At 45.4% G+C, this 12,430-nt stretch overlaps 2 protein-coding genes across 2 annotated transcripts; one reads left to right on the forward strand and one right to left on the reverse strand.

Moving 5' to 3' along the window:
* The first annotated feature begins 1,881 nt into the window (after nt 1–1,881).
* LOC121047825 lies at nt 1,882–6,280 on the forward strand. Its single transcript, XM_040503435.2, has 2 exons — nt 1,882–2,073; nt 5,609–6,280. The coding sequence occupies exons 1-2, from the start codon at nt 1,903–1,905 to the stop codon at nt 6,278–6,280; spliced, it is 843 nt and encodes a 280-aa protein (XP_040359369.2). The 5' UTR covers nt 1,882–1,902.
* A 2,576-nt stretch (nt 6,281–8,856) lies between these two features.
* LOC8025694 lies at nt 8,857–9,663 on the reverse strand. Its single transcript, XM_002409942.3, has one exon. The coding sequence runs from the start codon at nt 9,661–9,663 to the stop codon at nt 8,857–8,859; it is 807 nt and encodes a 268-aa protein (XP_002409986.3).
* Nucleotides 9,664–12,430: the final 2,767 nt, after the last annotated feature.

The raw sequence follows: 12,430 nt of genomic DNA on the forward strand, positions 1-12,430 counted from the left end.
ACAAAAGCCTGCGACCTGGAGGAGGTCCAGGCTTTGAAAAGCCTAGAATTGTATAATTATGTTGTAAGCGGTAAGGTGGGTCAGTTGCTCATAAACAAATTCTCTGATCATGTCTGCTTCATCAAAGGTGCTGTAACTCCATCTTAGTCAGAAAATTATGTTCCCCGTAAGCCCTGGGTATGCATTGCAACTGATGGAAACGACTGCCGTGTGCTGACAGAAGCCTGTTCTTTGCAAGGTTGGCAAAACTCGTATGTGTAGTCACATTGGTAAGTTGCAGAACAGAGCATGTTTCCCCAATCTTTCAGGTCTGTTAGATTTTTTTTTTAGATTAGAGAACTCACAGTCGCATAAAGGATCGCCAAAGTAATCAATATACAGTCGTTTCGTAGAACAGTGACTCAAAGCCTAACTTCTCGGCTCTCTCAGCAATCCAGCAAGCTTCAGGGTGCCAGTGATAGCTTTGCCCAGCATAACATTTATCTTTTACCACTTCGTTTCAACTTTGCTGCACAGAGCTCACGTGTCAAAACAATGAACGAAACTTACTCGATAACTGTGGAACTGAAATCTTCCCGAGATTTCTAGAGTTCATACTTTGCAAACTTATACATCGGAAACAAATGTGATATCTTTGAATTTGTGAACTTAGACCGCAAGAATAATCTAGAAGTCTCGAAAGCTTTTAACTTCGCAAACATGAACCTCGGCCAGCCACGTAGCCAGGGGGGGGGGGGGGGGGGGGCGAGGCGAGGGGGGGGGGGGGGCGGGGGCGGCCATGGGGCCAACCCCCGCCCCCCCCCCCCCCCCCCCTTGAAACAAAATCCTAGCTACGTGCCCGACCGCGGCGGCGCTCGCATGTTGTGAACTTTGCAAACTCGAACCTCGGTACAGTTAGAAAGCTTCAAACTTTGCAAAAGCAAACCTCAGCGAGGTTCGAAACCTTTTGAACTCAAACCTCAGGATGTTTGCGACATCTGTAGTTGCGACAGCCAAAACTGACTGCTTTGAAACAGTGAGACATCGTACACATGGTGTACAGTTCTCATTAAATGATTATGCTGAATACTGTAAACGACTAAATTTTCGCGAGGACCTAATTTTTGCGAATCGCCTACGATTCGGGGAAAATGCGTCCTGCGAACTATTCGGGCAATATGTGAACGCTACGAAAGTTACACTCGATTCGCGAAAATTAGAACCCGCGAATAATTTCCAATTTTTAGCTTTGACCCGATTCGCAAAAACTTCAGCCCGCAAAAATTAAGTCGTTTACAGTATGCAAGTGCCGGTTTGTCGTGCCAGCATTCTGCAACTACTAGAGTTGCCAATCGCTTTGCCACGACTGCCTTAAAGTTTTTCTCTAGAAAATGTGTTTAGTAAGACACATAGTTCTGGTGCCTAACCTCTGAATTCACAAACCTCGCTTCAATTGAGGGGCCCTTCCAGTTTTCCGAGGAAGGCGCTGGCCAATTGTGACGGCGGATCCTTCGTCGTCATTAGCCAGCGCCGGCCAGCGCCGGCCCTCGCGCCTTCCTCGAGGAAGTGGAGGGGCCCTCAATTGGAGTGAGGTTTCTGAATTCGGCGATTAGTGTGTCTAAATTACTGCACTGATGTTATCTTGTTCTGTCTCAAGGTTGTCTTTGCGACATAGAGGAACCGCCATGTTTCAATTACTAAAAGAGCAAGTATATAACTGCATTTGTACTATTTTGCTACTCTTGATAGCGCAATAGATTACCAGATGTCTAAATAAATCTTTGCTTTCAATTTGTAGGTGCTGTCCTTTGTAAAGTAAAGTTTGCTGTCCGCAAGGGCCTGACTGGAAGCTCGTGCACGGACGAAACTGCTCTCTGGAACTCCGGCACGAAACGCAATGTGGTACCAGGTCAGATTGGAGACATGTACTTCATACTGAAGAAGGAGACGGGGGAGCAAGTACCACCCTCTGAAAAAGTGCGTTTTGAAAAATTTAACACCCACGGAGAATATGTCAAACATATGCAAGACTCGGTTGTGTCGCCACTCCTGACAGTGCAGGGAAGTCTGCTTCAAGCTACTATAGCTGCAGATGTGAGCAGCTTGGCATCAGGCGTCAGTGGCTTGCAACCAGAGTGTCGAACCGATATTTTTATCGGTTCGGTTCGGGTTCGGGTTCACGGCTTTCGGTTCAGTTCCGGTTCAGTTCCGGGGCGCAAAAAATAACGGTTCAAACCGGTTCGAACCGGTTCGAACCGGTTTGAACCGCTAAATTGATAATATATTTTCCGCTTTGTTCTGTCATATGCACTATTTAGGCCGTAAAACTAACTGCTGTAAACGATCTGATTTTTGCGAGGACTTATTTTTGAGAATTTCGCGAATCGCCTACAATCCGCAAAAAATGGGTCCCGCGAAATATTTCAATAAAATGTAAACAGATTGAAATTTATATTGAGATTCCACCGCGTCGAGAAAATTACAACCCGCGAATTATTCCGAAACTTCAGCTTTGACCTAAATCGCGAAATATTGAGCCCACGAAAAATAAGTCGTTTACAGTATATAGATTTCTTCTTTTTTTATCGTTTGTTCAATCCAGTTTTGTTTTCAGGTACAAACATTATAAAATTCTGTTATTTATACCTACACAACAAGAAAGGAAAATCTACATTAACATACAAAACGTCGTGTATATACGACTCAACATTCCTTCGTTTGCCAGAGTCACATACATTGTACCTGAATCGAAATGTTTTCGCGAAGTGAAGTAGCTAGGTGGCCTGAAATACCCGTGATTGGTACAACGTTGTATCGCAGTATTAGATGTTGATTCGTGGTTTTGCCCTTGAACTAAGGAATTCATTACAGTGAATAAAATAATGAAATGGGCAGTTCGTCGCCATATACACCATAAAATGTGTTTTATGGAATACGTTTCACAATATATATATGATGACGAGACGACTGAACTCAAGGCAATATAATTTTCAAGATGTCACGAAAGTCACGGGACAAGTCCTTCCAGTCTATATTTTACAGAAACACTAAGCGACAATCGCGATGCTTGTTTTTCTAACTAGCATTGTTTGCTCTCGGCAGCATGATGCGGGCGACGAATCATGCGAAAAGGAGTGGCTGAAATTATTCACTCTAACCTACTAGCACCCTCGTACTGAGATCGAATCTGACCTAAAACAGTGCTTACCCATGTGAACATTTTCTTATATTGGATAAACTGGCATAGCCTGGTTCTTGAGGTTTGCTCTTGACAAAATGTCGGTCAATTTAATTTGCAAATAAGCATCACCCTCGCTAATTGATGATTTTTGTTAAATAGAACAAAGTGGAATTTCATGCTCTACTCAATTCGGAAGCTACTTAATTGGACACTTTCTGAGAGTTTAAGTGTGCAATCGTCATAGTTCCACCATTCGTTCCAGTAAAAAAAGGCGATAATAAAAACACATAAAAAACGAAATAATAAACTTCTATATATTCGAGAAGTTATATATGCGTGAGGAACACATATAGTTATTTAAATTAGCTTCAAAATAAAAAAAAAACATTATTTAAAGCTTTTCCAAATCACCTATAACGTGTCTATTGAGGATAAAAGCGCCGGAAAAGATTTGCAGAACATCTTTCAGATAATTTAAAGGTTCATTTACTTATATATCTTTGAGGTGACGATCTTCTATTTATGCTGCCAAATCTTCAGACAGGAATTAAGTATATTTTTATTATCATCGATAAATTGGACTTTATGAATTTCACATAACCGCCTGAGGCCGACGCGGAAGGACGATACTCGAAAATACACCAGCTGTTGAGTCTTCGGAAACGTGCTTTTGTTAGCTGTTTTGCAGTGTAAAATACTGGGTTGCAGGGTATGCAAAAAACACTGTGGTCACATGATATATCTGAAGGCAAATACACGAAATGTGCAGAAATAAGGAGATGAAACGCAATTTTTTCTAAATAATCCCTTACACAACGCTTTACTGCAAAAAGAGATGCATAGAAATGCATAAAATGATATTCCTAATTAAACATAGATTCCGCACAGGGCAAACGAAGATTTTTAGAATCCTAATATAAATCACTTTTGGGCATCAGCTTGCCTCAGCTCGAAACGTCGCGAGATACTACCTCGGGAGGCTAATGTTATCTTAGGTTTTACGTACAGTTGTTTTGGGACCTTACTTCACGACTCTGTTCTTTATCAGTCATGTGCTGCAACATTTCATTAGGCTGCCGTATATCATCGTTTGGGAGCCTCAATGGTGTGCATACATGTAAAATGGGTCGTGCAGCATTTTTTTTTTTTACCTTAAGTTCAATAAATACCGCTAAGTTGTAAGCCTTGACGTTTATAACTTGCAAAAGCATCCATTAGTTTGCCCCTCCGCGAAATGGCAGACGCAGTCAAAAGAAAGAAATGAAACAGCTTTCCCTCCTCAACTCGCCATTAGAATTATCAGCCACGTGATCTGATCCTAATATATGCACCATCAATGTTTATCATAGTCCTACGCAGGGTTGGCAAAGCAGAGAGCATGGGCTAATCTTCAGGTATAGTTTTAGTTCGGCTATAATGGGGCCCGAGCCCCACTAAAGCGACAAACAGAAACAAACGACAGCGGCTAGCCTTAAACCAGAGAATTTCGCGATTTGACAGGCTTTGTAGAATAAAGAAGGCTATGCCAAAACACGAGTATCCTTCGCACGATGGTACCATTTGCAGGCTTGTAAACACTCGTGTAACCTTCGCGAGCACCGAACAACTCAAAGCCGTATAAAGGTACCATCGCGAACATGCTGCATGTGTCTGAGGCTTGTCGCTTTCGTTTGTTTCTGCTGCTAGCTCTTGTGGGACTCGGGCCCATCATAATTTTTGAGTTGAACACGAGCCGTTACCCGAATGTTTGGCGATACTGGTTGTCATGAACCAGGGCATTCGACTCGGGATCATGACAATCGAGTACATCATGGTGTCACGTGACTCTCAGTGCGAAGTTGTGATGTCATGTGACGTCACGGTATCAACAACGTTAATAGATCTAGCGACGTTCTCAATTTGAATCGACTTAACGCGGTGAGTCACGTGACGTCACGGGGTCACGTGATGTGACATTACTTGACAGGATGTCTTAACATGATGACGTCACGTGACGATGTGACACATGGCTAGTCATAGTGCCAATAAGAAAGCGCCGCAAAAAACAAGGATTTATTATACATTGCAATTCTGTATATGACGATTTGATCAATACGTAGAGGAATACACGTGCCAATTTTTTATTCCCAAATAATAAATTTGTAATACTAACAAAAAAAAATACCGTGAACCGTTTTGAACCGGTTACCGTTATATTTTTTTCCGGTTCAGTTCCGGTTCAGTTCCAAGATGGCGGCGAAGATTTCGGTTCGGTTCAGTTCCGGTTCGGCTAAAAATAACGGTTCTGTTCCGGTTTTCGGTTCGGTTCGGTTCCGGTTCGACACCCTGCTTGCAACTATTGTCTGATGAGGTGATTCATGGTAGTCATCAGAATGTTGAGCCGCTTTCGTGTAGTGCATGCTTTCCTTTTTACAAGAAGTGGGTTTCACTTGAGGAATGTGCGAGAAGAGTAGCCGGAAGGTGCGGTTGACCGCGTCTATCCTGTCTAAGGTGCCAAAGAAGACGTCGACCTCACCTGACAACTTTGTTAATAGCTGTTTACACTCAAACTTTAGAGGTAATAAGTACACTGAGCACGGGAAACTGTATGAACCTGTAGCTAGAGCGGCATACCAACAGAAGACTGGGAGGGTGGTGACCCTGTGTGGCGCTGTCGTGAGTGCGACACACCCATTTCTTTCGGCAAGTCCGGATGGCCTTTCAGGACATGACAGCATCCTTGAAATTAAATGCCCCGCAACTGGCAACTGCAGAAAATACATTCGGGAAACAAGAGACTATGATGTCAAAGTCATTAGAGCCGAGGGAAGTGGGGATGACAACGACGACGAGGACGACAATGATACTTACTTCCTTGCCAAAAATGGAAAGCGGGGTTTCTACTTCCAAGTCCAGTTCACAATGTTCTGCACTGAGAGAACCCGTTGTTTCTTCTATGTGTGGTCCCTTGATAAGGACGTCCTTTTTGAAGTGGATTATGACCAAGACTTTACAATTGACCACATCACCCGCTTTTCAGACTTCTATTTCCAGCACTACCTGCCGAGACTGGTGAATGCCGTACACGATCATACCGTTGTCCTGTCTGATGAGTATGCTGCATTAGCTAATATGAAGTGAACTGTTTCTGATCCTTTACTCATGCACTGTTTTGAATATTTTTAGAAGCAGGATCTAGACTACAGTGCCAAGTTTGGCAGACGATATTTCTAGACTGTGCTGACAGCGAATTAACTGCGGCTAGCGTGTTGCCACTCATGTTTACATGTGCATTTTTACCAGTGCAATTGCATCAACGCTCGGGCATATGTGGGGAAAATGTGGGGGAAAAAAGTGGTTTGTGATATTTTTAGCACTGTCTTATTTTGTTCTGTCAATGTTCTTAAAGGAGTCATGAAACGCTTTTTTCAAATTTTTTTCTGTTTAGCTTTCCTCCTCAACTCATAAATCGAGCATTGTACCAAACAGTTCAAGAAGTCGGAAAGAAGGGAGTCCCCTCTTGCTCGGAATCTTGCTTGTGTTGTCCGGACACAGCCATTGTCCCCCTAGAAGATTAGCCCGTCGCTCAAAATTCCGACTAGTTGCTTTCCCCACCCCGTTCACCCCGAAGCTGACAGTGCTGTGGAAGCTACGTGCTCGTTGGGCCAGCCACACATTTTCCACGTGATCACGCCCTCTCGCGGATACCGACCCGCAGAGAATGAGGTCAGGTGATGAAAGGGAGGCGGCTGATTGGTCCGGCAAGCGCGTAGCTTCCACCGCAATGTCAGCTTAGGGGTAAAGGGATTAAGTGAGGTCCGGTGTCGTGTGACGTGCGCTTGGGCCCTGGTGACGCGCTGCGGGGGCCCGGTTATGGTGGCTAGTAGCCCGGTGACGCGCTGCGGGGTCCGCGGATGTATCACAGTGAAAAGGCGGAGAGTTTGCGAAGGGAAGGAGGTACGAAATAGTCCGCTATGTTTTGCAAATTTTCGTAGCGAAAGTCAGGCTTCTGACTTTCTACCTTTGTTCTTTTGGCCCACTGAACGATGTGCTATTAGTAAAATCCCAATATAAATTGATTTACTCCAGCCCGAAATTCGTTTCATGGGTCCTTTAAGGTGACTTCAGAATCTTTGATAATAAATACAGTTCGTAATATGTTTAGCACTTGGATTGTGAAAAATATACGAGTGATAGATATACTAATTTTCATGCACGAGTCGGCAACTTGCATTTTGTGTGCCAAAACAAAAACCTTCGACACCAACTAGCTTCGTCCCTTTACCTGTTTGCCTTTCAGCTTTCTTGAAGTCCATTGATTCAACCACTTGCCACTCAGGTTCAAGAAGATTGGCAGCATCCACAGGACAGAGGTGCACCAGCTATCTTTATGCAAAAATACTCCAAAAGCTAGGAGACATCAGAACTAAATTAAGAGCACCGACTTGACACAACAGAAAAAAAAGGACATTCCTGATAAATAGCGTTGACTTGAGGTTGAACCTTGCATTTGCTTCGTAACCACTGAAGATGCCTCTTGCATGGGAGGCAAAACGTCTTAACGTAATTGTATTTCTGTTGTGTCAAGTGAGTGCTCTTATTTTAATTGGCTATCTTCATATAAGCCTCACTTGCACCAATCAAAACGATTGCACAATTATGGTATAACTTACCTACTTTCATTTGGAGCCACATGAGAAGGAACTGCAATGGTCCAGAGGAAAATAAAGATTATTATTCCTGTGTTCACATTGTGCTTATCTCTGAATCAGAAGCACATAGATGCAATTTTTTCTTGTGGCAATTTTTTCTAGCCAAGTCTACAATGTATTGTAGCCACCTGTTGTACCCACAAAGACACATATTCCACGTTTATGACACCATCACCGCATGTCCGACTCGAGTGACAATTAATGTAGATAAGTTAATTCCAATAGGCACAGGCGTACCAAGTGGTATGCATTCGTGGGTAGTTCCACATGCTACCGCTTCATGACTACAAAAGTGGCGCTGTGGCCAGGGTACCGGTGCATGTGTGCTCGAAGGGCACACAAAGGCGCCGCAAAGGCTGGATTTCGCCAGGTCCTCTTGTTGCCGCTGCACGGTCTCTCGAAGTCCGGCTTTCGCGAAAGCAGTCTCCAATGTTAAATCTGCGTCCATTTGAAGCAATTCGGACAGCTTTCTGTTGCAAAATCCCACAATGAACTGGTCGCGGATCAGTCTTTCTTCGGGTCGCCGAATTCTCGCCTTGCTGCGAGTGTGGGTATGTAGCTAAGTGACAAATTGGTCCACCGTCTCATCGTCTCCCTGCACCCTCCGGTTAAGACAAGCGCTCTCGTACACCACATTCTTTGAATGCACAAAGTGAGCGTTGAACCGCCTCTTGTGTGATTCTTGCACTCTGTCTCAGTGATGTTAAAGGTTAACATGCAATCTTCAAATTTGTCCAACCATGCTGGTCAGTCGGCGACGTCAAATTCAAAAGGGGACAGTTGATAGATGCTCATGGTTACTGGTGGGGTGGATGCAGCCGACTCCTCGTCAGGCAGGCCTTTCAGCAACGGGAGTGTGAAGTGGCTTGGTCACTCCTGACAGCATGTCTCAGCAAGTACTCTGTGTGTTTATTCTTCCCAGCGCTACCCGTTCCAACCTCGGTCAGAACTAGAGCGCCACCCTTAGTTGTTCAGTAACACTACATGCGCTTCGTGAACCCTTTCTTAATCATTGTTGTCCCTTATCTTGCGCTTCTGAGGCTCTCTGTTGGCAATCAGGGGACCCTTCAAGTTGCACAGCCCAGCACAGACCTGGACGATTTTGTTCATTATCTTTTTGGGGTGAATCGCCAGAGGTTGCTTCAATATCCGGTACGTTTTAATTCTTCCAATGGCCCTTTCCACATGAATCCGCAGCCTTGAAATTCTTCTAGACACGGTCGCCTCCATTTCGGAGATCTGCTTCCGTCCTCTTGTGAAGGCTGGGACGTTCAGTTTCACCCCCTCTTCTTTCATCTCGGTGCTGAGGCTAAATCCTTTGTCAGCCATTATGTGATCATTGTGCGACAGGTACTCGACGAAACCAGACTCGTCTACTATGTGCTTGTCGGACGCACGCCCTCCGTATGCACAGGACACCAACTTCACGACTCCACTCGGTGCGACAGTAATCAGGAACTTCACCGTGTTCCGTCCTTTGTAGTAGCTGAAAGACTGTCCTCTGGCAAACAGCCGTTTCGGCATTTGGAGTGGTGCTTCCGTGCAATCGATGATGGCCGTGGTATTTGCGTATCCACCCTCGATGAACTGAGCAGGGAGAGTCGCTAAAATCTCCTCTTTTGGCAGCCAGGCAATCACTTTGGAGAAAATGCCTGCTAAGATGTTCATGAGCTTGCGGAACACTCTTCCAACTTGTGCAACTGGTATATGGAAGCGCCGTGCAAGGTCTCCATAAAGCAAGCACAGGCGCAAGCGCATCAAAGTCATCAACACTTGGTCTCCAGTGTTCATGGTGCCAGACCTGTACACCATACTAACTGCAGCAACGAGCTTGGCAAAACCATCAAGGTTTCAAGGTTAAGGCCTGTATAAAAACAACAGTCTGCTTCTGACAGAGTTTGCGACATTGGTAGATATACTGTTTGCGTCTCCGTTGACTGGGTTGCAGCTTGTGTTGCTGCATAGCTGTGTTCTGCTCGGACAGACTTGGAAAGGACCTCCCACTGTGTAGCACAGTTGACCATCAGAAGCCTCGCTTGCACACCGTACACTTCAAGGTCCTCCCACTGTGTAGAACAGTTGACCATCTGAGGCCTCGCTTGCACACCGCAGTCGTGATACTCGCTAGGTGCAGGAGTCGTGGAAGCAACCTCTTGGTCAAGTCCATGTACAAATACACTTGACTGGGCAGGTGCTTGTGTTGTCTTGGAAGAGCAAGAACCACTACTTGAGTCGAAGGCGTCTGGGGCAGTTTCAGTTGATGTCTTGGATGAACAAGAACCACTGCTCAAGTCTAAGGCATCTGATGCTGACAAAACATCGGTTGGGCGTAGTGCAGTCGGATTATCAATTGCAGCAGACACCGTTGGGGCTGTAACGTCTGCTGAGGGGGCCTGCAGGTGCCTTTGAATTTGTCGCCGACCAGGCCTCACCTAAAGGGTAAATTGCGAAGAAGTGATGTGACACAAGAAATCATATTACCTGGCTATAGTCAGTGACCAGTTAAGAAATCAGTGTAGTAGTATAGAGGCCCTACCTACAAGCATTATGTGCCCAATTCAAGCAGCTCTGCTGACGAAAAAAAATATCAAGCAACGCCATTTTTTTTAAGGAGGCCACTGCATTGTATGTTTAGGTAACTCAAACTAAGCAGATTTCACTGTCAGTGAAAATAAATCATTAAAGGGTGACTCCTCTCAAATCCGTAGATTTCGGGATAATGAGTGATTTCGCATTAAAAAGCCCTAGTAAAAGACACTACCATAAAATACCAGAGGAGCGCCCACCCCACTTCCACTGGATTAATCCAGACATAGGAGCTTGTCTGGTCAAATTGGGCGCTTGACATCAAATTTTCAGAATTCCGTAGTTTGGAACACATTTAATAGCGGGCGCTTGAACGAGGTGGGCGCTTCCGCGGTATTTTACAATACGTCATTTGCTTCGCGAAAAATAGGATATATATTTTTAAATCTAATTTTAGACACGAGCAGAAATCTCAACTGAAAGTTCGGCTCCGTCCGGCAACATTGACCTCGGGCCGCCTTGAACATGGCCATCACGTGGAACAAGATGTCGCGTGATCCTCTACGTGACGTCAAGCGGGATCGGGGCGGGCGTGTGCCAAGCGCAAGTGTCGTCTGCAACATACTTTTCACCACGTCTTGGTGTCTACGACATTCAACGTCTGTATAACTGCAGCATAAGTGCGTACGTAGTGTCCGTAGTGTGAATGCAGTTATGACGCGGGAAACGGCAGTAACAGCGGGGCGGCCGGACTGCTCCCAAGAAGCGTGCTGCACAGACGCGCCGAGAGATAACGTTGCTGACGTCACCCGTTACGTTTGCCCAGAGAAGTAAAAACAGGCAAAAAGGGACAATTGCGATGACGTTGAGCTCATTGTTGGCTACGCCCACGCCGTAGCCTTAAATGCGCTGTTGGTTGCGCCTCAATTTGCGCGCTCGAGTCAGCCGATTTCGACAACTTGGCGAGTTGCAAAGTTTGCCGAGCTGTTAAGAAACATTTAGACCGAACTACGTCGTAATATTTGACGTGTGGTCTTCCTAGGTGATAATGAACAGGACTACTATTTCTTTTTTTTAATGAAGCAGAGTTGCCTTTTAATAAAGAAAACTGTGGCTACTATTCAGATGCGATCATACCACAAGCTGCAGGTAGCGAAACTTATCGCCTGCCATGAACAACAATTTTCATGGTACAGACCAAACATAGTTGGAGCTCACTGTCGGCGCACGCAAAGCAGCAACGAACACGTGCAAATAAGTATAGGTATTTTCGTTTTTCGTCGTAGCTCCAACATGGTTGTGTTTTGGCATTGTAAGGTTCTCGGCACACCCTCTTGGAAAGGAAGGCAACTCGACCAGCGCTTTTATGTTGTGGCGAGACAAGCCCCTGAAAGTTATGCCACCATCATTGCACTCTGGGTCATCAACTCTGTCAAGGACGTTCTCAGCTTTTAGTCAGTATTTTACGAAACAATCATGCCTATGCGGAGGGCAAGTTCGTCTGCTTTTTGCACAGGGGGTAGCGATGACGTCGGAATGCCGAGCCCCGATTGGCTGATTGCGACCCCCTATCTGAGCGTCGACTGCTCCTTTGCATCGTTGTCTGCTCACAACGTCGAGTCTGCGCCTGCCTTACCTTTCCTGCGACATTCGGAAGTGCAGATCTCTACGAGCGAGCTCGACTTCGCCTTTCAGAGAGGGCAGGCAAAATCACTCGAGCGGTACGTTGTTTTTGTCTGACAACTAGCAGACGCGCATCAAGGAGAGAAGTAAAAGGACTTATATGCGAGGTGTCCCGAGGCACCGAGGTTTGTTTGCTAAGAACCGACAGGGGTGAGGGTGGTTAGTCTCTGCAAGTTCCCTCCCAAATACTTTTTCCCTCCTTCCGTGTGCGACGAGACTCCTCACTCTTTAACGGCGTCAGCGGGTTGGTGCAGTTAACGTCGTCTGCTTTACGTCTGCTAGTCAAAGCGATGGCTGCTTTACCTTTCCTGCGTCTGTCGGAGATTCACCGGTGAGAACGTGGCCTTCGAAAAAGGCAAAAAGAAATACC

The sequence above is a fragment of the Ixodes scapularis genome, unplaced genomic scaffold (genome assembly GCF_016920785.2).
Source record: "Ixodes scapularis isolate PalLabHiFi unplaced genomic scaffold, ASM1692078v2 PGA_scaffold1__304_contigs__length_218370807, whole genome shotgun sequence".
Lineage (NCBI taxonomy): Eukaryota > Metazoa > Arthropoda > Arachnida > Ixodida > Ixodidae > Ixodes > Ixodes scapularis.